This window comes from Danio rerio, chromosome 16 (assembly GCF_052040795.2).
Source record: "Danio rerio strain M-AB ecotype USA chromosome 16, GRCz13ab, whole genome shotgun sequence".
Classification (NCBI taxonomy): Eukaryota; Metazoa; Chordata; class Actinopteri; order Cypriniformes; family Danionidae; genus Danio; species Danio rerio.
Genome location: NC_141036.1, coordinates 27,873,977 through 27,899,895, shown reverse-complemented (window position 1 = coordinate 27,899,895; position 25,919 = coordinate 27,873,977). Strand labels below are relative to the sequence as shown.

The 25,919-nt window shown below is 35.6% G+C and overlaps 1 protein-coding gene across 2 annotated transcripts; it reads right to left on the bottom strand.

Annotated features, from left to right (window-relative positions):
* Positions 1-88: 88 nt before the first annotated feature.
* On the bottom strand, positions 89-25,919 carry znf576.1 (zinc finger protein 576, tandem duplicate 1). Of its 2 annotated transcripts, XM_087284845.1 has the most exons (11): positions 25,767-25,896; positions 20,716-21,344; positions 17,095-17,616; positions 14,872-15,158; positions 11,503-14,787; positions 9,016-9,241; positions 5,991-6,134; positions 5,789-5,878; positions 5,002-5,194; positions 4,701-4,905; positions 93-2,419 (listed from the first exon to the last, which is right to left on the bottom strand). In XM_087284845.1, the coding sequence occupies exons 2-11, from the start codon at positions 21,296-21,298 to the stop codon at positions 1,193-1,195; spliced, it is 6,762 nt and encodes a 2,253-aa protein (XP_087140971.1). In that variant the 5' UTR covers positions 21,299-21,344; positions 25,767-25,896; the 3' UTR covers positions 93-1,192.

Here is a 25,919-nt window from a genome sequence, read left to right as displayed (position 1 = left end):
TATTTTTTGCATATACATGGGACTATGCTAAAACAGTAACGTTATAGGTTACACACTAGATAAAATTGAGTATAACAAGAAGATTGAGCCCATTCAAAATGTAAAGGATTTTATTCTACAAATAAAAAGAAAATGCTTTGCCAATGTACAAGCACAATGCAAAACAGCCACAAAATTTTAAATGAAAATGTAACATTCCTACAAATCTCTGGTTGACATGATATAAAATATTACGTATGCATAGTGACCACAAACTAAGAATTTATTCTCATTTTAGTAAGTCAATTTGATCAAGTTTATCAAGTTGTTTGCTCATTTTACTTAATTTGTGATCATGAATTAAAATTTTCTAAATTTTTATATTTGACACTTACCTCGTTTTAGCAAATACGGGCCACACTGAATTAATTAGTTGCCTTGTTTTAATTTAAATACAACAAGGCAACAAATTATTACATGGCCAATATGATATACAAGGTTAAATATCATTTCAGGCACACAGTATGCCTGAAATTAATTAAAAAATATAATTAAATGTTTAATTTATTAGAACCTTTTTAATTTACTTTTTGTTTACTTAAACAAACTTATTAGAAAACAAATGAAGACAATTAGATTTAAATAAATAGTTATGGAAAGAAATTAGTTAGTTTGTGGTCAAGATATATAGTACATATTTTGTCCCCCAATGTCATGTGATGTGCTCCATTAATTTTAAACCTTACCTTTTTAGGAAATAGAATGCAAACAATGAACATGGCATGTTTTTTTTTTTACTGTTTGCAAGATGCAAAACACAATTAAATACAACTTCCGGTTAGAACAAAACCATAGAGCACAGTGTAACGTTCATTATACATTCAAATGGGTTCAACAGAGTCATTTTCACACAACTATAATAAATATGGAAGGATGGCTTGAGTTTTTGACAAAAAAAACAAACAAACTAGCTTCTCTGTATTATTTAATACAATTAATAAAAATGTTTAAGTGATCGTTCACCAAAATAATCCAAATGTACTTACCCTTAAGTCAATGGTAATTAATTTACAACATTATTTTGTGTTTAACAAAACAAATATACAACCAAACAAACAGTTCTGTAACAAAAGGAGGATGAGTAATTGATGGCAGTAATTTGATTTTTGGGTGAACTATCCCTTTAAATTGAAAGATACACAGCTTGCGAGCTTCATGAAGACCCCTGACTGTGAAACTTCAGGAAGCAGTTATGGTTTCGGGAAATGCACAGGTACACACAGCATTTGAGACACCGCACACGAGATGTTCTCTCACAGCCTCCAAATCGACACCTCCTGGCCTCCTCGCCCTCAGCCAGCTGCTCTGGCCAATGGCCGAAGCCGTCATACCGCGTGTGTTCATCAGGCAAAGGGTTGTCAAGAACCTGAGAGGGCCGTGCATTTGTGTCCGAGCTGTGAATTTTGGGAGCAGGAGGGCAGGGAGGTGACAAGTCTTGAGCGTCAACACCACTGGAGAGAATCAATGCTTTGGCCACCTCCAAACGAAACGCCATGAGAGATAAAAGATCGGTAATATCGCTGTGATCTTGCTTATATTGTATCCATGCGTTTACCAACACCAAATCAATCAAGTCCCAGAGGACAGACTGTGGCCAAGCGCTGATGGCTGAGTTTGTGCAAGGAGTACGATAGAGACTTCTTAAATCACGGTTGAGATTCGCAGCTTTAATCGCGCGCTCAAAGCCGCTGACGAGAGATGTGGAGCGTGGCTTTTCCTTTACCACCGCTGAAAGGATAAAGCCATGGTGACATCTGAAAAGTTTGAGCTTTCCGTCTGAGCTCACAAACTCATCACCTATTTGCCCTCTTGCCCCGCCGACCTTTCCAGCACTTTGCACACCAGCCTCTAGAAGATGCTCAAGCATAGAAGGTGTGGAAAGCTCTGGTTTGCAAAGAAACACCATCCCGTCATTTCTTTCCTTCCCTTTAGAGACCATTTTTTCAACGAAGTTTTCTCTGTTGGAGTCATCTATGCTCAAGTTGAAGTCCAAAACCAACCCTCCACCACTTACGACAACAGTGTGCAGTAATGAATGTGTAGGGTGTCTTTGAAAAGGAAGGGGGTACTGGTCGACCCCGTAGCTTCCATTTCGGTCCAGTGCCTGGCATCCATCTTGAACTCTTCTAATCAATGGCATTACCTTCCACAAAGGATCTGTCTTTGAGTTTGTGCAATCATGCGCTACCTTGTTACTCTGTCCTGGTTGCTCACTGTTAGTTTCTTCAGAATGCTGATCAATACTCAACTCAGTGGAAGATCCAGCAGAACCAACCAGCGTCAGTTTACAAGCGAGTTCACAGAATCTGGAAGCCGACATGGCATCAGAGATCAGAGGTACTCGTGTGTAATCTTCCCAGTAGAGCTTAGTGCTGGGAAACTTTTTGAGGAAGGAGAACAGAGGAAAAGAGAGGGAGAAAATGTAAGTTTTGTTGTGAACGGTCAATGTACAACTATCAGATGGTGACAACAATCAAACCTTTCAACTATCAAACTAAAATAGTTTCATTTAAAATTTTAAACAATTTAAATGTTAATTAAAATTAGGTTAAGTATTTTGAACAAAAACTAAAATGTAATTTTGACCTGTAAAGGGCACCTATTTTACCCCTTGTTCAAGATTTAAGATACGACTTCTGTGATCCCCAGAATGTGTCTGTAAAGTTTCAGCTCAACACCCATCAGATTATTTATTATACCTTTGTTAATATTGGAATGTTCTGCTCTGAATACAATGTAGCTCTTTGTGTTGCCTGTGCCTTTAATGCTAGTTCTCCCCACCCACTGTTCCCACGTGCCTGTCAGAGTGTGCCTCAATCTCCACCTTGGCTGCGTCAGATAAACAGCTCAGTGACAGACATGAAGGAAGCAGATCTCAGGTAACATTTGTAAGAAAGACTACAGTAAGAACTTTCACAATGATTATTGGATGTATTTGTTGTGAGGTTGCAACGATGAGTCACACACAATACAAAATGTAACAGGATACACGTTAATATCCACAGCTGTACAGATATCTGTTATGGTCATTTACAAAATAAACCTGATTTAACATCCACAAACCGGGATTGAAGCATCTTCTTGTACTGAATTGCTACTGTGTTGATAAAGATGGTAAAATCGCTGTAATTCATTATAAACATGCACTATTTTAAAAATCTTTTAAACTTGTAAAACTCATTCTTGAGCATATTTGATGATGACTGATGATCACAGAGAGCTGAACAGATATTTTAATCAAAGTTGCTTTGCACTTATCCTGTCTTGTAGATATAATTATACGCGTTACTACAGAGACATGTTAATATTTAGCTGCCAGTCAATTTGCTAGGTGGGGAAACCGCACTCTTACATCACATTGCAGATTTGGATCCTATTGTAATATCAAGAAATTTAAAAAAAGAGACTTATTGTGTTTCTGTCACTCCAATATGACTGTGAACACACTATTCCTACACATAGTTCTGTCCAAACAGCTTACAAAACATTATTTTCATCATACGTGCCCTTTAAAATATGTTTTCCACAACCCCTTTGACCCCTTTACACTGCTCAAAAAACAAGAAAAACTTTTTTAAACTAACTGTCAATATATTGTTTTGTTCCAAGTAGATGATGCCTAATATAGGTAAAAATGGGGTCTGAAATGCCTTGAGCTTGAGGTAGTAGAAAGACAGATTAGATTGCATATCCGTTATATATTCATCCGTTATGGGCCGGTATAAGTTTCTGACGGTAAGATAACCTTGGATCAAAAAAATCTTGGTTTCACAGTATTCAAAGATTAATGCTCTGAAATATGTACTTTTTAAATGTATGGCTAAAAAACAAACTTTTTTCCCTTTTGAAAACAATATATTTTATTTTTTGGAAGATTTATAATAATTTGGAGCAGTAAACATGTCAGGCTAAATAATTCAAATGAATCATTGACTTCTGCTGTCTTCATTTGTTTCAAAAACACAGATTACTTTACAATTTAAAACGACGTCTTTGGATATTTTTTTTCTGCTGAAGATACAGTTGTTTTAAAAAAAATGTAAATAAAAAAATCGTACACATACCTTACGAACGGTATTAAAAAAAATTAGGGGGGGGGTTTAAAACCTTGAATTTTCCAAACCGCGGTATACTTTGAAATCGGTTATCATCCCATACCTAGATTGGACTACTTTTGTAAAGTAAACCCTCTTGTGGTTGAATGCATCCAAACAGCCACTAATGACCACCTCCTCTCTCTGTCAACAGTGATGTAGAGCAGGATGGAAAAATATGGAAGGGTCTCATAAAATCCACGCATAAATGCTCAAATTCGAATGCAGCTTGATACCAGGTGGAAACATTATTATGTTGTTGCTTAAAGCCATGCCTTTATCCCAGGCAAACAAAACAAATAATAAATATATAAATAAACAGTAATGCCATAAAATGGTGTAGGTGTATGTTTTGTTGTTCAGGGCACTCAATAAATTTGCACAAGTATATTAAAAACATGTACAAAACAATATAAAATCAATCCAATTCATGATTGAATGCTATCCTTTCCATGGCTGAAATATCAAAGACAATGACTGAAATGTCAAGATGTTTGTCACCATCAATTGAGAATTATCCTATTTTCCAAACATTTTTTATATTCATGTTGTAATGTTATGACTAACCTTCAGTGTTCCCATTGCAATATGTATTCCCACATATTTTGCAACCTCTTTTTCTGTAACCGGGTCTGGCAGAGTTGAGGCTTTACTTGTACAAACAGCAATTTCCTTCCACGTGTCCAAACTAAAATATTGATTGAAGTAGGTAATGGGCTTCCATAGCTGCCTCTCTGGTTCTCTGTGGCTCACTGGAGAAGCACCAACATTTCTAAAGAAGAGTGGGGAAAACAGTTAAAGATTGCTGAGTGACAGTAATTTGAATCTGGTACATTAATATTATTATTATTATTCCAACAGAACTCACGCTCTAACACATGGATCACTTCTTTCTGTGCCGTTATGATGTACCGTCCCATTACTCTGTATTCCATGGTAACAGGACATGACGATGGTTTCAGCTTCTGGTTCAGAATGGATATTACCTGCATCAACTGCGTCCGTATTCTCAGACAGAAACTCTAAGAAGCCTTGAGTCCTCTGCTGTTCAGAAACATCACCTATGGAAACAGTAAAGCACATTCTTAACTGACCTCAGGGAATAAACCACATATTATATATACAGTTGAAGTCCTTTGAATTTGTTTTTCTTTTTTAAATATTTCCCAAATAATGTTTAACAGAGCAAGGAAATTTTCACAGTATGTCTGATAATTAGTTTTTTTTTTCTGGAGAAAGTGCTTTATATCAGCTAGAATAAAAGCAGCTATTAATTAAAAAAAAAAAAAACATTTTAAGGACAAAATTATTGGCCCCTATAAGCTTTTTTTGCCGATAGTCTGCAGAACAAACCATCGATATACAATAACTTGACTAATTACCCTAACCTGCCTAGTTAACCTAATTAACCTAGTTAAGCCTTTAAATATAACTTTAAAAAGAAGTAAAGAAGGGTTTTGAAAAGTATCTAGTCAAATATTATTTACTGTCATCATGGCAAAGATAAAATAAATCAGTTATTAGAAATGAGTTATTAAAACTATTATGTTTAGAAATGTGTTAAAAAAACTCTGGTAAACAGAAATTGAGGAAAAAATAAACTGGGGGGCTAATAATTCTTTAACTGTATATAACCTGGTCAATCTTTTATTTACCCTCTTCAGAGTTTGTGTACAATTGCTGCATGTCCATTTGCACTGAATCCACTCTGATTTCCTCACATTCTTCAAGTCCAGATGAAGGCCCTGTGTGTTACATGTGGGACTAATTAATAATAGCATACAAAAGAAATGCATTCACACAAATTATATTACTGTATATAAATATCTACAAAATCCAAAATTGTGTGCGTCTCACCTGTGTGCTCTCTAGAACCCAAGCTTGTTTGAGCTGCAGGAGGAGACTCCACTAAAAGTTCCCTCTCTTCCTCTTTAACGGGATAAAATATACATTGTTTGCTGTAGTTCTGAATGGGCACCGCAGTCTTATCAGCAGCCTTATCTGAAAGAAATCAAATATTTAGCTTAGCATAAAAAAGGAAGAACAGGCACAGATAACTGTAAGTAATGAATTATATGTTAGTAAATATTAATGTATAAGATGTTTTATTCAATAAAGTGTTGAAGACATTTTGAAAATGTTATGTTCTAGAAACATATGTGCAAGCAAAAATACATAAATTAATAAGACAATAAAACAGTAAAAAAAGAAAACACACTTGAAAGAAAATATGATAAAAGGACAAACATTTCAAACAAACACAAGCTGTGCCAGATGTCATTTTGTCATGCTTATCATTGATAGTGAACATTGATACTACTGAATTAGAACAGATCCTTGACCTTCCCCTATAACTAGTTTTGGGCAAAACACAGTGCCTTCCATAGGTTTGAAATATACTTGCGGGGGTAGCTGGATTAAAACACACCACTTACCCACATTACATAAATAGTTAACTATATGCGACAAAGAAAACATAGTGTAATTTCTAACAATAATTTAATTTATTATGCCACTGTTATATACTATTTATTTTCAATGGGTTAAAAAAAGACTGTTGAAACAAAAGAAGAATCTACCATTTCTCTTACTTCAGTGCTATTTAGGAGCCATGTGCACCCACAGGTAAAATCTACTTCTCTCTCTCTCTTTCAAGTTCAAAGTAAACTCGAATGCCAAAGCATTTTAGATATGTAAATAAAATAGCCTATGTAATATAGCCCAATGGCATCATCAAATTAATAAAATAATTAGCAAATGAGAAATAAATAACAGAAAAAAGAATAAAAACAGACAATATCTCTATAAATTATAATAACTACAAGAGCAAAATGTGTAGATTATTTAAATGGAAAATGTGTTGATTAACTAATGGTGTACATATATTTTGCAGCCTGTTTAGAATAGTCGTTTTGTTCCCTCAGAGTATATAGTAAAGTTTTTCTGAGTTGTATAGATTCAAGAATTAATTATTAAATTTTTCTTCTGTGCGTGCGCAGTCAGCTGCAAAGCCAAGCAAAGTATAGGCTTAAAGGGTCATGACACCCCCCACTTTCGGTTCAGGTCTACCTCAAATAATTTCAAAAGATGCATCATAATGGGCGTGGAACTCCGTGAGCAAAGGGCAGGAGTGGGCGTGGCCAGCAGGGCAGAAGGAGGGGAGCGAACAATTGTTGTCAGTCGGCTCACAAAAGGAGACGCAAACCGTGAGGAGACCCATGATTTTATAGTTTACAAACTTAAAATGCAAGGAAATAAACAGTAATTTATGCCCTGCTACATTTGTTGTTCGTAATTTCATATACACACAACCACAATTTATATCATTATAAAGATAATCGTGTTCATATAAACACTATAAATGAGGACTTTTTCCTCAATCCCAGGGTCTGAATCATAGGTCTGAATGCAGACTCATTGCAGCAGGTCTCTTGCCCTGCCTATTTCAAACACAGCGATGTGTCTAAATGTAAATGAACTCCTGATAAAAGACAACATCCACCATTCTCCAATTCTCGTACTGCTCTCCCAACAAAAATGCTTGCAGCACACAAACAGCTTTGCTGTATCGGCCCTGACAGCATCGCGGGGAAAAACATGCAATAAAACCTGTGGATCATTGAAACAAACACATGCGTCCCTTCATGAACAGTTAATTGCTGTGTGGCGTGGGTCCGTGTCTCGCAGCTTGGCACTGGCAGGTCTGCCATGACTTCGGAAAGCACGTGCAGTCATGAATAATTAAGAAGCAGGATAGGAAAACTCCGCTATAATTAATAATGAGAAACTAACGTGTCATCTTTGCACATGCAGTTTTGCGATACGTCGCCGATTTTGATCCCGCCCCAAAAATCATTTTAAACCCGGAAACTGAAATAATCTGACAAAAGTTTTAAATTATCCAAAATTTCTCACAATTAAAGCTAACAGTTGCTTACATTGTCTTAACTGATGCTCAACATACACACATCAGTTAAAATCTCAAAAAAAGTACTCAAGGGTTTCGTGAACCTTTTAGTAAAAAGGTAATGCAAAAACGAAGAAAACAAAGAAAGCAAAAGCCAAATCCTGAACATTTTAGAAGATTTTCAAAGCCCAGCCAGACAATTTTTTTATGTGCCAAAAAGACGCGTCTCAGTGTGTCTGCAAAGCATGCGACTCTCTATGGGAGTGTTGACAGGTATCGCATGCACAGAAAGAAACGAGTAAACGAGAGAGGATTTTCCACTACTTAATTGATCGCAGATGTTTGGTTATATTAGATGGACACAATAAAGTGTAAAAGGATTTTATTAATAGTAAAAACAACATGCGTCACTAAATAAACCTTGGTGGCCCGCCCAAGTAAAGTCTATGTGTGGGAAGCACTGAAGACGTATTGTCCCCCCAGAAAAAAAAAACTGTACAACAGAGGCAAAAATGATAATCTACATTAAGGTATTACATGCTTCCATTTAGACAGCATTTAATGGCTACACTTGCTATATAGTGAGTTAAGCTATCAAGTGTATATGCAATTTCTTGCAGTCAAATAGTTTATATAGTTTCACACCAATGACTAACATTTTTATTTCAACTAACTACCTGTTATTGTCAGGAAAAGTTTAAATAATTGCTCCTATTAATCTGTAGCTGTAAATGTGGCTCTGTGCATGTGCTGGAGTTTCTTGAGCCTAATTATTTGACACATAGATAGATAAGAGGACATGGCAGTGTAATTGTCTTATTTTAAATGTAAACATAATGGGCAATAAATCACATTGCCAAAAATGTAGGTAGTCACATCCATATATTGGATCATTTCATATCATGTCAGTTGATATACCAATTAGCAAAGAGACACTAACAGTTAAGTACTGTATATCATTTGCTCAAAACTGACCTGGACATGCAACCCGTTGAGGAGGTGCAGGCTGGAGTGTCTGGAATATCTCAGTTGCAGACACGTGGTCTTCTGCTTTCACCAAAAACATTTGTACTCCCCGCAATAAACCACCCTCAGAAGAAGTCGGGTTGTGCTGAACCAGATTTGAAGATCGTTCTTCCATTTTCACGTCAGAAGATGTGCCAGCTGAAATCACTTTACTGTTATCCATCTTGGAGTTTGCCTTTAAAGAGAGCATTAGGTAATTAATGATACACTTGTAAATTGTGCCTCATTTCCACTGAATGGAACAGAACAGTAAAGAATGATTCAGTATAGGTAACCTTGATCATTTGCATTTTCACATTAATAAATAATGTGGAAATGCAATATTTCTTTACAATAATGAAGAAATATGCGATTAACATAATTCCTACTAGAAGAAGCCTTACAGGCCATTCACATATTGTGTGTTTTGCACACTCAAGTTAAATTACTTAAATGAAAATTCCACTTATGCTTGTGTGCCTCATAAACAACAATGGAGGACATACAGCAAATCATGTTCTTGCTTCTTTTTAAATGGCTGTTTGTCACAAGAAGAGAAAAGCTTTGTTTGAGGGTCGTTCATTTCTGCACGGTCATTGTGTAATTACATTATTGTTTCTGTTTGGCTGCGTATTTAAAAATTGCATTTGATTTTGTTCTCATTTCCCTGACTTGTCACATGTGCAAGAGATGATTATCTGATTATCTGTCAACCAATATTGTTTAGCAGAATTTTTGGTACCATAGAGTGTTGTTCCAGGTATCCTTTTGGACAAAAAAAAAATGGCTATGGTTTACTTTGCTATTTTAGTATTTCTTTTTATATATATATATATATATATATATATATATATATATATATATATATATATATATATATATATATATATATATTTTTAGCCTTTTTGCTTTTATTAAGTGGATAGAACAGTATTTCAGACAGGAAGCGAAGTGGGAGAGAGAGAGAGAGGGTAGCGACAAGAAATGTCCTCGAGCTGGGATTTGAACTCATGGCGCCCTGAAGTGCTACTGCACCATATTACAGCACGTAAACCACTACGCTATTGCGCAGACTATTTTAGTATTTCTTACATTGGAAAGAAACTTATTGCATGCATATTGTACTATACAGAACCATACCACTTAGTGGAAATGAGACAATACACAACACAATGAAGTCAATGGCCTCTAAAACAGCTTAACCATCTAACTTATCACTGCTAAATTCAAATCTGATGGCTCGTGCATATGCATAGAAAGAGGTGCACTTATTTTTCATAAATTACAATCTATCAGGTTTTTTTTCTTCAAACAAATAACATTTATTTTGGGTTTCAAATACACATACGTCCTAGAGTATTGAGATGTACAAGTACAAGTCTACGGTAAAGTCTTTTGTTTTTATTTCTCAATGTAAATGAAAGTTGTGCTTTATTCATGCAAAATAAACACTGTTTATGTTAAAAGAACATTTACTCTATTCCTCTCCCAGTTAAACTGCCACTTACTTTATGTATTTTGGGAGAAAATAATGAATTAACAAGGTGTAAGTCCAGTAGCTCTGATCTCTCCTGCAGCGTAGATTAACATGGCGGTGCCCATTACCCGTCAGATTAAATAACATGATAAGTATTAAGCTATTTAAAGGTCACATGAAATTAAAATAAAAGTTTTTTTAAATGTCAATATCAGTATTATTTGTTTTTAGGATATCTATAAGCTACTGTGCTCTAAAACAGTGACAAAAATTGCATTTAGCAGATATAAAACTCAAATAAACATGAAAAGCATGCGGTTTGTCACTTGCACCCAAATGCATCAACGTCACCTCATACTACAGTTTTTAATCAAATCATAACCAATCAAATGCTCTCTAGTATCTGACATGCCCTGCCCCTTTCAACATGCTTCTTATTTACTTTTTCATTTGATGCACTTGAGCTTAACCACCCTCACTAGCAGAGCAGTGATAAAACAATGCTATTTGGCTTTTTTAAATTAGTGGAGGAGCTACACTATGTCCCACCCTTTCTTCGTGTTTTGGTTGACATTAAGTCAAACATTGAATAAAAATGCATATTTCAAAGCACTTCATGGGACCTTAAAATGATGGAATATGTGTTCGTACACACATTTGAGAACCGGAATAAAATATATTTTACAATTACAATATCACATAGAACATGATATATTAATTTATATAGTGCTGTATGCATGAATCATCAGAGTCTCTGTGTTTCACATTATAAACTTGATGCGTTACCATGAAAAATCTGAAACGAGAAGTTCTAATTAACTGTTAGAAAAATCATGCAGGTGTTTCAGCAGGAGTATTTCAAATGTGTGTGTGTGAAATGGTTAAAAATGAATGCTTTTTATTTAAACCATTGGTCTACAGAACAGAATTGGCCAAATGTCGATGCATCTAAAAGTCAGAAAAACATGAAAAACACTGACCTGTCTAACTGGACTTTGGATGTTTGGGGTCTCCATATTTCTCTCACGAGCAGTAAAGAATTTTTCCAGAATGATTCCAGGGGAGCTGCCTTCTCTGACCAGCTCTTGAGATGTCTCAAATGATCCTTCTTCAGAGTTGACAATATCCATTACACTTGTGGTAACAGAGTCCAACTCAAAAACCACTTGCTCCTCAGGAGCCTCGTCAGAAGTCGACACTTGAGGAGTTTCAGAGGAATTAACTCCATTCTTGTCTGTTTCTTTATTCTTTATTTCTGGACTGTCAACTATACAGAGGTGATACAGAACCTGGCATTCCTCTGCCTCCTTATTTTCTTCCATGTCCTTTTTACTTCTGTTTTCTGTGCTAGTTCTTCTTCCAACTGATTTCTTGCCCCAGGCTTTTCCAACTCCCTTTTTACCTTTCTTTACAGAATTCCCTCCAATTACTCTTTTATTATCATCAGCTTCGCGGACAAGGACCTCCTCCTCTTCTTGCTTAATCTCTGTAAGAACATTCTGATTCATAACAGTCTCTGCATCTTTTGCAGGTTCTTGAGACTGGGAACATGGGTTGCTCACTTCATTTTCAGGCTCTTGTGAGACACCTGAAATATTTCTCACCTCAGTGTTGTGGTTCTCTTCTGCATTTTGGTCTCCAACCATTATTAAATTCACCCCTAAGGGCAGTTCTTCTTTAATTTCTTCCTCCGCTGCATCTTTGACTTTGTTGCAAGAAATTTCTGTGATAGGATTGAACTCATTGCTTTGCTCTTTCGCTGAAACACTCTCAACAGCATCTTCAGTGACCTCCTGAGGCACGATGGTTTTGACTAATACTAGGGTTGATGACTTTGTTGAGATTTCGCACACTTCAGAAGAATTTTTCTCTGCAGGTTCCTCAAACCCAAGAGCAATTCCTTCAGCATCTTTGTCTCCTTCTTGTTCCTTTCCATCAGCACAATTTGAGGCAAGTGTCAAAGATGGAGATGGACTTAATGCTGGGAAGGACAGTCTTTCGCCTACAATCTCACCCACTTCAGTCTCAATATCCCAATCTGTTGCAACCTGAATTTCAAAGACATTAGATAGAATACGTTTCTCTTTAGGGCTAGTTTGAATGACACGTTTTTTAGCTACATTAATTTCATCTGAAAAGACTAACTTTCCAGCAGAGTGCCAGGATGCCATGTGTTGCTGCAATGCAGACACTTCTGAAAAAGTCTTCCCACAATCTTGGCACCCAAGAGTAAGTTGGGAGTATGGAGGGCTCAAAGCTATTTCCTGGTCCATCTTAATAGGAGCTTTGCGTTTCCGTACAATTTTGGGCTTTGTGGGCACAGAACCTGGACTGTTCTCAACAAGGGGCATTTCCAAAGATAAGGACTCACCCAGATGCTCCAACAATTTGGTTCCACCTGACTTTTTTTTCTTTTGGTGTGCTACATTCAAGGATTTATTTTTTGCATTTTTGTTTTTTTGCAGTACCTTGTTATCATTCTTGCTCGGGGGTGATTTTTCAAGTTCAGTGGCATCTAACTTGTGTACCTTCAACTGAGGTTGCTTATGACCTTTCAACAAGAGCAAAGCTTGTTTCTCTATGTGAGCCTGGTCCGGAACATCAGGACTACATTTAGCCTGTTTTGCCTTATGCTTTGGTATTTTTTGTGTTTTTTTCTGAAAAGCATCATTTTGGGTCTTTCGGACCTTGGGTTTCTTAGGACCGTCGTCTTCCGAAATTTTGGCTTGTTTCTTTTTCTTTGGCATATGTACTGCCGGTTTATCTTGTTGAGCCTCTGGGACAGACTTTGCCTTTTTGACCAAATTGTTTGGATTCTTTAATTTTCTCTTTTGAGGTTTCCCTTTTTGTGCTGCTTCTGGCGCCACCAAAACACTGTCAGTTGCATTATTAGTTTGACCCACCGACTTCACTGTTCCTCCTGAAGGAGATTCAGCCCCCTTTCCTTTTTTATCTTTCTGCAATTTTTGGTTAGAATCCAATTTATTTTCATTCTCAGACAAAGCAGGCACATGACCTTCATCGCAAATTTGCTGGTTCTGGTTTTGTTTTGTTTTAGATGTTTTTATCACCTTCGGTTTAGAGGATTTTTTCTTCTCGCTGGGTCCAAACCTTACGACAAGCTTTTTGTTTTTTGCATTTTCCTTTTTCTTAGGATTGACCTTGGATGAAGTTTTGACTTTCTTGGATGATGATGCCGTATTGTCACTTTCTTTACTTGGTTCCTTATTCTCTCGTTCATCCCCCAATTGTTTCTTGGATCTTTTCTTCTTTGTTGGAAGTTTCTTCTGAACACAAGTACTATTTTGTAACCCAACTTGAGTCTGGTTTGGTGTTGGCACAGAGCTTTGTTGGTTTACTATTTTGTCGTTCTGCACACTATTAAAAGAATCAGGCTGTGGTTGGGGCTCTTCTATGCATGGTTGTTGTTCTGACTCAACTTGTTCCTTTTGAGCTTGGATTTGCAGAACTTCCTGAGGCTTGCTTAATTTGTTAATATCGCCTTGTTTAATTATCACCTCTAAGTGTGATCCTATTGAAATGTCTGTTGAATCTTGTGTGGGACATGGCATTTCTGTTTTTGAAACGATCTCCTCAGATGTTACTTTGTAATCTTGCACAATATCCTCCTCCACATGAGACTTTGCTATTTCAGACTGAGAAATTAGAGGTGGTTCATTGTTTATTTCAAAAGTTGCAATGCCTTCCACCTGATTAGGCTTTGTTTTAGTTTCAGGCTGAGAAAATAAACTTACTTCATCATTTGTTTCCAAAGATGCAATGCCTTTAACATGATAGGACTTTGAGGTTTCAGGTTGAAGAATTAAAGGTGGGTCATTATTTCTTTCCAAAGCTGCAACTCCCTCCACATGATTAGACTTTTGCATTTCAGGTTGAGGGATTAAAGGTGGTTCTTCATTTGTTTCCAAAGATTCATTAGCTTGTGTGACTGTTATATTTTCCTCTATTGTACGTGGCAGCTCAAGAACAGAATTATTTTGTGATGCTTCAACCTGTAAAGGCGTTTGATCAAGCAAAACAGAAGGTTCAGTTTGTATCGGTATGAGTTCAAGGTGAATTTCTTCCATTTGCATTTGTGCCTCAGTTTGGGTTAGTTCAACAGGTGTAACTTGGATCTCTGAATTTTCTGGGTAAAAAGATTTTTCCTCTTGGGACAGAACAGCAGCTTCCTTCGGTTGCAAATTTGAGAGATTAATTTGATCAGCATTTGATGGGTCTGTGTTGGGTTGTTCAAACTGTGTTGGCTGAGTAAAATTCACATGTAATGGTTGAGGATGAGGTAAACCAAAACGGTGTGGCTGTAAAGGCAGTATAACCAACTGATTTACCTTCTGTACATTTCCAAGTTTCTCAATTAGTCGTTTAATTTGCACAGCATCCAGCTTATTTGCAGCCATTGGATGTGATGCTGGTCCTACAGTTTCCACAAACAGAGTCGGTGGTTGTCCATTTGCTGTATGCACCAGAGTAGGTCCAGGTGCTTTGGGCTGTGGCACCAAAACAGTGCTACTTTGCGACTCCTGGGAGTGTTTATTTTTTATGTGAAGAAGTCGAGCTTTAGAGGCCTTGAAAACTGCTTCACAGTGCGGGCATGGAAATTTCCTTTCACTAGTTTCTGCAGAATAACGAAATGAAAAATATAAAGAAACAAAAAAGGTTTGCTCAGAAACTCTCACAAAGGATAGTTCACTCTAAATTTTAAATTGTCATATACAAATCATGTCATATAAATTTAAGATTGTCATTTACTCACCCTTTGTTTGTTTCAAACTTATATGACTTTCTTTCTTACACAAAAGTAACTGGTAACTGACTCTGGGTTAAAGTTACCTCTCTTTCAGAAACAGGCTTGACTTACACTGCTTTCTCCAGTTTGACAAACTTGCCATTTTGAAACGAAAAACCCAGAGTTTCTCTCATTTCAGGGTAAAATACTCTGAAACAGGCCCCTGAAAACTTTTGTTTTCTATATTGTTGATTTAATAAGAACAAAAGAATAAAAGATTTAAGTTTACTCTTGTGGTTACATTTCTAGGTCAGAGGACTTCAGTGTTCCCTCAATTTTGTTTATATACCCTTTACATAACTCATTAATTTGTTGTTCATTTTGTTATTCATATCGCCTCTGGGCATCTTCTTCAATGTGCGCTCGCAATGCAGTTTTGCGCTTGAGCGCCTCCAAGTGCTGTTTACTGTAACTTAAGCAGCTCCGTGCACGTAAACAAAAAGTGCCAACCTAATTGGTGGAGAAGGTTTAAGTGGCGCGTGAATTAAAAAAAAAAAAGGAGCATGAGGCGTTATTTTAAATGACGCTTTTGCACCTGGCATTTTGCGCGTTGTTGTGCACATTGACGCCCTTTATATAGTCACGAGGCATTAAACATTGATGAAAAACCTGAGCAAAAAACGTCTTGGTGTGCACAAGCCTTAAGACCAATTTATTTTTTAAATAATCTAAATAAAACATTTGTGAATACTAAATCATCTTTACTTTTTAAAGTATACCATAAAATATTTCAGATTCTCATTTAACATGTTTTCTTGTTTTTGTATTTACAATAAAACCAAAATTAAGTGTAATAGTGCAACAGGATTATGTTTGTTTGATTTTCTCATAATCCAACAATGCTGCTTAGTGTAAACCATTCTTTAAATTACTTTAGCAGTCATTATTTAAAACAGTCAAAATATGGCCAACAATTTGGTAGAGCAGGCAGTTAAAGGGTTTTAACCACCTTCTAATCACACTCTAACATTATTGAGGAAATCACAGTATAATAAGAGCATATTTTAGCCACCGGCTTGCATGGTTCGAGACTTGTAAAGCTGTGCATCGATGTATCTGCTCCTCAGTGTCTCAGCAATGAATAATAAACCACACTGACCTGAACTGAACTTAAACTCTGAAAACTGACACTTTTAATTCACTATAATCATGTGAAGCTGCTTTGACACAATCCACATTGTGAAAGCGCTATACACATAAAAATGAATTGAATTTTATTAGTGTCATATTGGTTATCAACAAGTGTTAAATTTGTCATAACCATATATATATATATATATATATATATATATATATATATATATATATATATATATATAATATAATATATATATATATATATATATATATATATATATATATATATATATATATATATATATATATATATTTATATATAAATATAAACATATAAATATAAATATAAATATTATATATATATATATATATATATATATATATATATATATATATATATATATATATATATATATATATATATATATATATATATATAATACTGGACTTAAAAATGACCTTTGTCATGACTTTTTAGTGATTAATTTTATCTAAGTATATTATATTATTTAAATATCCAGCTTTAGGAACTGATTATAAACTTGTGAGTATCTGCTTGACATGCAATATCAGTGCATATATACAATATGTCTGTTTCAAGACTAGTATTTTATATAATATCTAATTGAACTATACATAATTTCATATTAAAAATCTACTCGATCAAAAAAAATGTTAGGCTGATTACCTTTAGTCTTCTTTTTCTTAATGGTTGTTGAAGCATTTGTCTGGTCCCCCTTGCCCTCTTCTTTTTGATGTTTTTGTAAATGGTTCCGAAGAGATTTAGACGTAGAAAACATTTTATCACAAGCTTCGCGTGGGCAAACATAAGGCTTTTCTGCTGTGTGTACCCGCTGGTGGTATCTGAGCAAAGTAAATGTTTTAAAAGGCTTGCCGCACTCTGTGCAAGAATATCCATGCTTGCTGTAGTGGATCTTCTTTTTGTGACTAGTTAGCTCGGAGGATGTGTAAAAGGCCTCACTACAGAAAGGGCACTTGAACCGCCCATTATCTGTGTGTGTGCGCTGATGGGCCATGAGCTCTGTGGAGCAGGTGAAAGACTGATCACATACATAGCACGTAAAGACAACATCTCTCATCATATTCTTTTGATACTCCGCAGGGTGACTTAATTTAATGTGGCGATCTCTGCTTTTAGAGTCACTGAAGATGATGTGACACTCCATGCACTGTAGTGAAAGCTGGGATGCTGAAAGAAAAGCAAAACAAAATGTGTTAGAAAAGAACAAATGGGTAGAGTCAACACAAAACTACAGGCATTAGAAACAGGTTTACTTTCAATAGATCTTCGTTTGTCTTCGTTAGACAATCCAATAGGGTATAACCTGGGTCAGGCGCTTTAGGTGAACTGTATGCAGTTACAAAATCGTCACGTTTAAGGTCTGTTTTTTTTTTTTTTTAAATCAATGATCTCCACTGCCTAATTGATATTTGATATAAAGTGGGTTTCAGATTGCACAAGAAGCACTGCATTAAATAAAATTTTCGCACAGCATGTCTTTACAATATGAACATTTATTACACTCCAGTATTTTTAATGGAGTTTCTGCCTTCGCCTGATGATCCTGATGGGCGCGTGCGAGTAAACGGCTTTACATCTTGTTTTACGCTTGAATTAAATGAATGCTTAAGTCTATTTAACTGATTATATTTAATTACATTATAACATTGATGCTGTAAAAGGAACCTTATGAAATTGAACAAAAGTCACATTGACTGTTCTCAAGAAGTGTATCGTTATTGTAAGAAACACTATCTGTGCATATACCCCATTGGCTTGGGCGGTAATATGGTATAGCGTGGGATCTAAAAACTGCAACGGTATCAGTTTCAATAACGTTATACCATCATAAAAAACAATACATTTATATAGGGGACAAGTATTAAATATTATTTATTTAATGCCTAAAAATGCGTATGCATGACTGTCATCACGGGACAGTGTGAGGAGAGAGAGAGGTGAGGTAAGATGGCGAGTCGCGCACCAAGTGATCTGGTCTCAAAAAAAAAAACACAACCTCCGTAGTTTGGCAGTATTTTGGATTTCGACCGAACGAGAAGGGAGACGTGAAAATACGAACTAGAGGTCTGATTTCCCGCTGCTGTACCGCAGGAGCCGCGGGACCCGAACATATTTCTTGTGGTACGGGAATAAATTTCCAAATAAAGCGCGGGAGCGCTCTGTAACTCTGGTGTAATTTGAATCGGAGCGGGCGGTCTAATAATATCGCTCTCGAGTGAGCATGTCCGCACCCTCGTGGATGCTGTTTATGTGTGTGTGTGTGTGTGTGTGTGTGTGTGTGTGTGAATGAGAGAGAGCGTGATGCTATGTGTCGCTTGTTTGGTGCTGTCTAAGTGTGTGTGTGTGTGTGTGTGAACCAGAGAGAGAGAGCAAGATGATATGCGTTGCTGTCTTGGTGCTGTCTATGTGCGTGTGTATGTGTGTGAATGAGAGAGTGTGGTGCTGTGCGTCTGTGTTTATACAGACAGCGCTCAGATCTCTAATACGAACAAGACAATTTGCAAATTGTGCAACAAACAGGTGACCGCAAACCTAGGGTTGCATATACGGTATTCAGTTTCTGAATGGTTTGGGCACAAGCCAACAGTTTGGTGACGCTGTCTGAGCCTTACATCATACATTTTTTATTATGCACGGCAATACCGTATACCGAGGTAAAATAGGGAGGAGTTTTGAGGGTATCAATATTTGGATACCGCCAAGAGTAATACCCTATAAAATGCCATTATGTGTGTACCTAAAACTAGCATGTTTAGACAAGTACACAACATTTGCTGCGTTCCTAAATGGCACACTATGCACTTATGCAGTTACACACTCAACAGAATAGCATATGTATGTAGTGTCGTCACAGGAACACTAATGTTTTTTTTTTACTAAGCTTTTTACTAAGCTTTACTAAGCTCACCTTTTCCCAGATGATGTTTGATGGTTGCCAAATTAGTGAAATAATTAACTAAACTACTAAATAATACCTGCCATGAGGATAATCGCATTCACCATTAGGAGGTGGTATAATAACTCTCGTAGGAGAATTTTGCTTTTGACAATCCAAAATAAAGAAAGAAATCCAACATCAGTGCCTGGAAGCTCTGCCCCTTCTGCTACATGGTCAAGGCAGCAGCCGTTGAGTGTTTGAAGTGTCCATCATTACACACTTAATTTTAACAAATGAATAAGTTCATCATGATGATATTTAAAGTCTGCTTACTCTTTTTTGAGTTTTCAGTGTGAATGCACTTCTTACACTATTTATACTACAAAGTAGCGTAGAATAGTCCATAAGTATGCTTTGGAACGCACCGATTGTTTGGGATGTTCCATAATTTCCATAAAGCCCTTTTTTTCTGGTGTTTTTTTATTTTTATCTTCTGTCTTAAAATGCTTCTAAGCAAGCATGGACTAAATTAATCATTTTCTTTTTGGTCCAGACTAAATAAACCAGGAGATCTGAACTGCATTAGGGCTGGGTCATTAATTGTAATGAAATCTCCGAAAGCCATAGGGCACTCTCACAGAAAATCCCGAATTCCCATGAAGACGCCCAGGAAATTGCCATAGTGGTTGCTGAATAAACAGAAAATTTAACAGCTTTAATTGATTAACTAATTGACTGACTTATTAACATGTGACTATGGAATCATCTTAAAATAAGGACTTCAAACACTCGACTGACAATAAGCAGTGAGTTTGGATTAAAACTTAATTATTATTTGTGGTAAATTCACATTCAGCATTTACCTCATGGAGTCGAATATCCCTGAAGTGATGCAAACAGCTGTCTTTATCACAGAACAAGGATCTCTATGTTATTATCGATTGGTTCAATCGAATTTGCTTTTAAATCTCAGCTTGTCAGTGAACTGTCTTTGTGTTGTAAATGTTGCTCCATCTTAAAAGCACATGCTGGATGTTTACTAGAACTGGCTTTACTGACCAAAAGCACATGAACATTTCCTTCAATTAATCTTCCAGTCCTGAACTACATATGTGATTTCCAAGGTAAATGACTTGCTATAAAGGACAGAACTTGATTTTATCCATTAGCTGATATTTGGATTGTGAAAATTACGTATAGTGAAGAAAGAGTAAATTATGACACTGTGAATAAATTATTACCTAGTCAAATAAGTGCCACTAGAAAAATAAATCCATAACTGGTTTGTTCAACATGACAGCAGTAATCTGCATTAACAAAACAGATATTACCACATATAAGAACCTAAAGAAATCTAGGAATACTCAAATTATAGATGAAGAACTTACAGGTGAGAGGTATTACTTTGGCCATGTCAATTCTCAGAGGGTTAAATTTGTCCTTCTTTGGAGGGATGTTTTTTCTCTCTGTATTGTACGCTTTACGTCCAGATGAGGCTTTACGCGTTTGTGGTGTTTCTTTGGAGCTTACAGCCTCTTCTGGTTTACAAGGTGCAGCCTTACAGTCTGATGAGGCCGTTTCATTGGATGCTTGTTCACATTGTGCTTCTGTCACAGTATCTGAGCTCGATTCAATCACACTTGGCTGATTTTCACACTCAAAATGTTCAGCATTGGCATCTGTTTCCCCTTTTGTGGCTTCAGGTTGTGTGTCGTCCTCTTGTGTTGCCACAGGAAGAACACAATGCTCCACTGTTTCCTCTACAGGAGTTATCGGCTCTATTATTGGTGGTATTGGGACATAGAGGTCCAGTTTTAACTCAAGGCCACTGTTTCGAACTGCAGCCTCCATTCCATGCTCAATACCATCTAATGGTGCTTCCACAGAAGACAGAGGGTCCGAAAGTGAAAGGTGCTCAAGGTTTGCTTCAGAAACAGCTGGTTCACAGTGCGGTTCAACAGTGAGTTCCATGTTGCTCAAATTCCAAATTAACTGAATTCAGAACTTTAAGGTTTTTCTAAAACAGAAAGAAATGATGTTTATTGTCAAGAGGAACACACCAAAACAAACCACATTGCATTTCACAGATTAACACAGTACCACTGTATAACATTCAGGGGCAGATTTAACCAATAAGTGGCCGCTTATGGCCCCAGAAAATCTAAGGGGCCTCCAAATAAATACCCATAAACATAAATTATTTATAACCTAGTTTTCAATCATATTTTGTTTGGTGAAGGTATACAATTTTTAATTTGAACATAATTATTATGTGTCATATGTGTCCCCCACCCTGAATCATGGAGCAGACCAGCCATCAAACGAGTAATGATTTAGTTAAAAAAAATAATAATAAATAAATAAAAAAAATAAAATAAATACATAAATAAATAAATAAATATATATATATATATATATATATATATATATATATATATATATATATATATATATATATATATATATATATATATATATATATATATATATATATATAGTTAATATAATATTTTTAACTGTGAATTCATTTTAAGAAAACTAATAATAATTTAAAATTTTTTACAAGATGTTTTAAAAGGAGATTAAGTGATACAAGAAATAAAAACAGCAAATAGGTGGATTTTAGGACTTTTGGGCCCCACTGACTGGAATTGCTTTGGGCCCCTAAATCACTAAATCCATCCCTGATGATAATATTAAAGGTTTAGTTCACCCAAAAATTTAATTACTCATCCTTGTGTTGTTCCAGACCTTTTTTATCTATTCTTTTTAAACATATTAAGCTGAGCTCTCTCGTCCTCCAGTCATGAACAGGCCCAAAATGTCCAGAAAAGAAAATAAATACATTGTCAATTTTCTCATTTTTTTGTCCCTTTATTCCAGCCTTATCTCACGAGAAAACGTAAGTATTTTACGTTTTGCCAGTTTAGTGGCTAATTCGTATGAATTTGTACGAGTTCAGTCGTACGAAATGGTATGATTTTAAAAAGGAGGCGTGGCACCTGACCCCACCCCTAACCCCAACCGTCATTGGGGGATAAGCAAATCGTACTAAATTGTACGAATTAGATTGTACAAATTCATACAAATTAGCCACTAAATGTAAAAGTTACGAATTGCCGTGAGATTGTGTTGTTTATTCTTGAAAACTAAAAGCTTCTTCATCCTCCATAAACCGCAATGGTCACAAGATGTTCAAAATCCAGATAGGGCTGCACGATTGATCAAAACAAGATCACGATCTCAATTCATCCCCCAACACGATCTTAATTCAGCAATTCTATGATTCAGCTAATTATAATTTCAAGGTCAGAAGAGAAGCGTAAAGGCGGTCGAACAAGTCTTCACATTGTTTTACATACGTTGCTCAGCAACATAGACACCTCCAAATAGTGTTGACAGAGTTACAGACTGCATTTATTAGGTATAGTTTACCCAAAAATGTAATTTCTTATTGTAATGATGTATTTGCGGCCGCAAATGACACAGGAGCTAACACACTGTTTGTTTGCTAATGAGAGGACGCCCGTGTGCCCGCAAATGATGTGTGAACAGAACCTGCATAGACTGTAGTAACAGAAAATAAAGTTGTAATTAACGTTCAGTTTGTTGCACAGCGCGATCGTTTGAGAGCTGTGTGAGAAGTATGATTTGCATGTATGTTTCTTTCCTCAGAGTGACGGCAGCCATTACATAAGCGCACTCAGCAGTGAATGTGAAACCGAAAGCGCACACATCATTTAAATTATCAAATCGCATTTTAGAGTTATGATTAGGAAAAGCATTTGATATATTTTTTTTAATAGCAAACACAAAGTGTTGTGCATGAAAAAAAATGTTTACTGGGACAGTTTAACTACTAGCCTATATACCATTAAATATAATGCAACAGGGAATTTGATAATAACAAATGACTCATTTTACCAATGAAAAAAAGATCTAATAATTTTGCCAATGACATATTGGAAGCATTTGTCTCATACACAATAATTCAACGTCAGAATTATGAAATTAATTGTGAAATTACGCATTTTACTGTGCGTTAATGACCAGGACAATCTGTTTAAGTCCACCATTCCTAAAAATTTAGCATTTTAACCAAAGAGTAGACCTACACATACACCTAATATAATTGTTGTTGTTTAATATGTTTGAGAATAACAATAATACATATAATATCCTATTTATATGACCCTTTATTTTATATCTTCAGAATCGTGAGAAAATCATAATCTTGATTTTAGGCAAAAAAAAAAACAAACAAAAAAAAACGTGATTCTCATTTTAGCCAGAATTGTGCGACCCTAAATACAGATAAGAAAACAAAAACTTTCGAAAAACACTCCATGTGACCTATGTCAAGTTTACACAGCACAATTTTAGCCCTGATTTTCCTAATTGCCATTAGAGTTAGCAGTGTAACACTCAATCATCATATTGCAATATAGCAAATGCTTACCCTGATCTGATACAGAAGAGTTCGGCAAACTAAGTTGTTTTTTTTTGCCACACAAAAGTGTTCTTTGAGCTTCATATGATAACAGTTGATTCAATAGAACAAAAAAATGACAATGTTTTCTGATCATTTTGGGTCTGTTGCAGTCTATGAAGGATGAGAGAGCACTCAGATTTTAGGTCTTAAGGGATTGAGTAACAGATTTATTATTTGTGGTTAAACTAACCCTTTAACCCTTATTTGTGACATACTAATGTAGGATAATTACTAGCATAGTAAAAGTGAACTCATTAACCCCAGTCATAATTATTTCTTACAAATAGCACTTCAATAAACATTCATCTAAACACACATCTAAATGTTTAAAGCATGTTTTATTGGTACACATGACAAGATGACAAGAAAAGAATTCAATCCCACCTGTTTTTTTTTTTACATATTTTCATAAATACGGCTAATATATGTTTGATAAAAGAGCAAGTTGTACATACAATTGTAGTATATTTACCATTGTTCATTCAGTTTTTCTTTAACAGAACTACAATAGTTCAATAATTCCCTACAGGCTTTCTTATATCTTGCCATTGTCTAAGTCTATTTACTCTCAACTAATATGTTTTCTTTGTTACAGCATAGTCTACTTGAACTATAGCCACATTTCCTCTTTAAAAGTTCCTCCTGAATTTTTAGCCGCCCTGTTTATTTTTCCCCAATTTCAGTTTAAAGGACAGCAGATTTCTTCAACACATTTCTAAACATAATAGTTTTAATAGCTCATTTCTAATAACTGATTTATCTTATCTTTGCCATGATGACAGTAAATAATATTTGACTAGATATTTTTCAAGACACTTCTATACAGCTTAAAGTGACATTTAAAGGCTTAACTAGATTAATTAGGTTAATAAGGCAGGTTAGGATAATTAGGCAAGTTATTGTGTAACAAATGAAAAACTGCTTTTATTCAAGTCGATATAAAATAAATAAGACTTTCTCCTGAAGAAAAAATATTATCAGACATACTGTGAAAATGTCCTTGCTCTGTTAAATATAATTTGAGAAATATTTAAAAAAGAAAAAAATGATCAAAGGGGGACTAATAATTCTGATTTCAACTGTACTAAACTATCGCTAAAACATTTGTGACTGAAGCAGCATTTCCATTTCATTTGTTTAAGAGAATAAACCTGTCTTGATGTTGTAAAAAATCTAAAGGACTTTGCATTTTATATAATAAGTGGGTTTATAGTTCATAGTTTGTATATGTGCAAGTATTTGCACATTTCTTGGGTTATTCTTTAAGGCAAATAATTTTCATGCGCATTTCTTTAACAGTTTTATATGATATTCTAAAATGTGCATAAAAATAGCTGGATGGCAACTTCTCCAGTGTTATGTTTTTTTAAATAAAGATGCTAAATTACTTGCCATTAAATAACTAAAGTCTCAATGTACAGAATTTCTAATAGACAAAGTGGTAGCCTATCTGGAAAGCAAATGCAAAATATTATTGGACTGTACATTGAAAGCTGCAACTACCTATTGCAGTTAATAATACAATATAGAACTATACAACAATATTACTGCACTATTGAACACCATAATTGTGTAAATGCAACCAATGCAATGAGGCTTGAATTTAGTACATTAAGTAGCAGTCAAGTGGACAGGGAGTTCAACAAAATGAAACCAGTGTTGGGGTCACACATTTGCTGTTTTTTGAAGATAACTTACATGACTACTAGGCTTTGAGACACAGCTCACTTTACACGTTAACTGCAATCAAGTGAATAATAAACGAAAGAAAAGAAATGAACACGACTGCAGCAAAATATGGCTTTTATGTTCACCTGTGCAGCAGTGAAATCTTTCAATGTTTCGCTAACGCGAGCTTATGCTGTTCTGATCCATTGTGTGCAGAACTGCATGTTATATGGCGCACAGCTTAAGCGATATAATAATTCAAAGAAGCTCCAAACTTACCCACTTTCTTTTTCATCCTCACAGCATCGGTTTTATATACAGCTGGTTCCTAATAACTCGTTGGTTTTGCAGATTTCTGACGGCCTTTATGCAAGATCGCCATATCACAACACTGGGATGCAGACTTTATGACGTCACACGTCTTGATTCTGT

Coding starts and splice junctions, on each gene's coding strand:
- znf576.1 (XM_087284845.1), bottom strand. CDS start 21,298: ATGGAACTCACTGTTGAACCGCACTGTGAACCAGCTGTTTCTGAAGCA. Junction 15,159..17,094: donor TAAGAAAAAGAAGACTAAAG/GTAATCAGCCTA, acceptor GTTATTCTGCAG/AAACTAGTGAAAGGAAATTT. Junction 5,879..5,990: donor GGGTTCTAGAGAGCACACAG/GTGAGACGCACA, acceptor TGTAACACACAG/GGCCTTCATCTGGACTTGAA.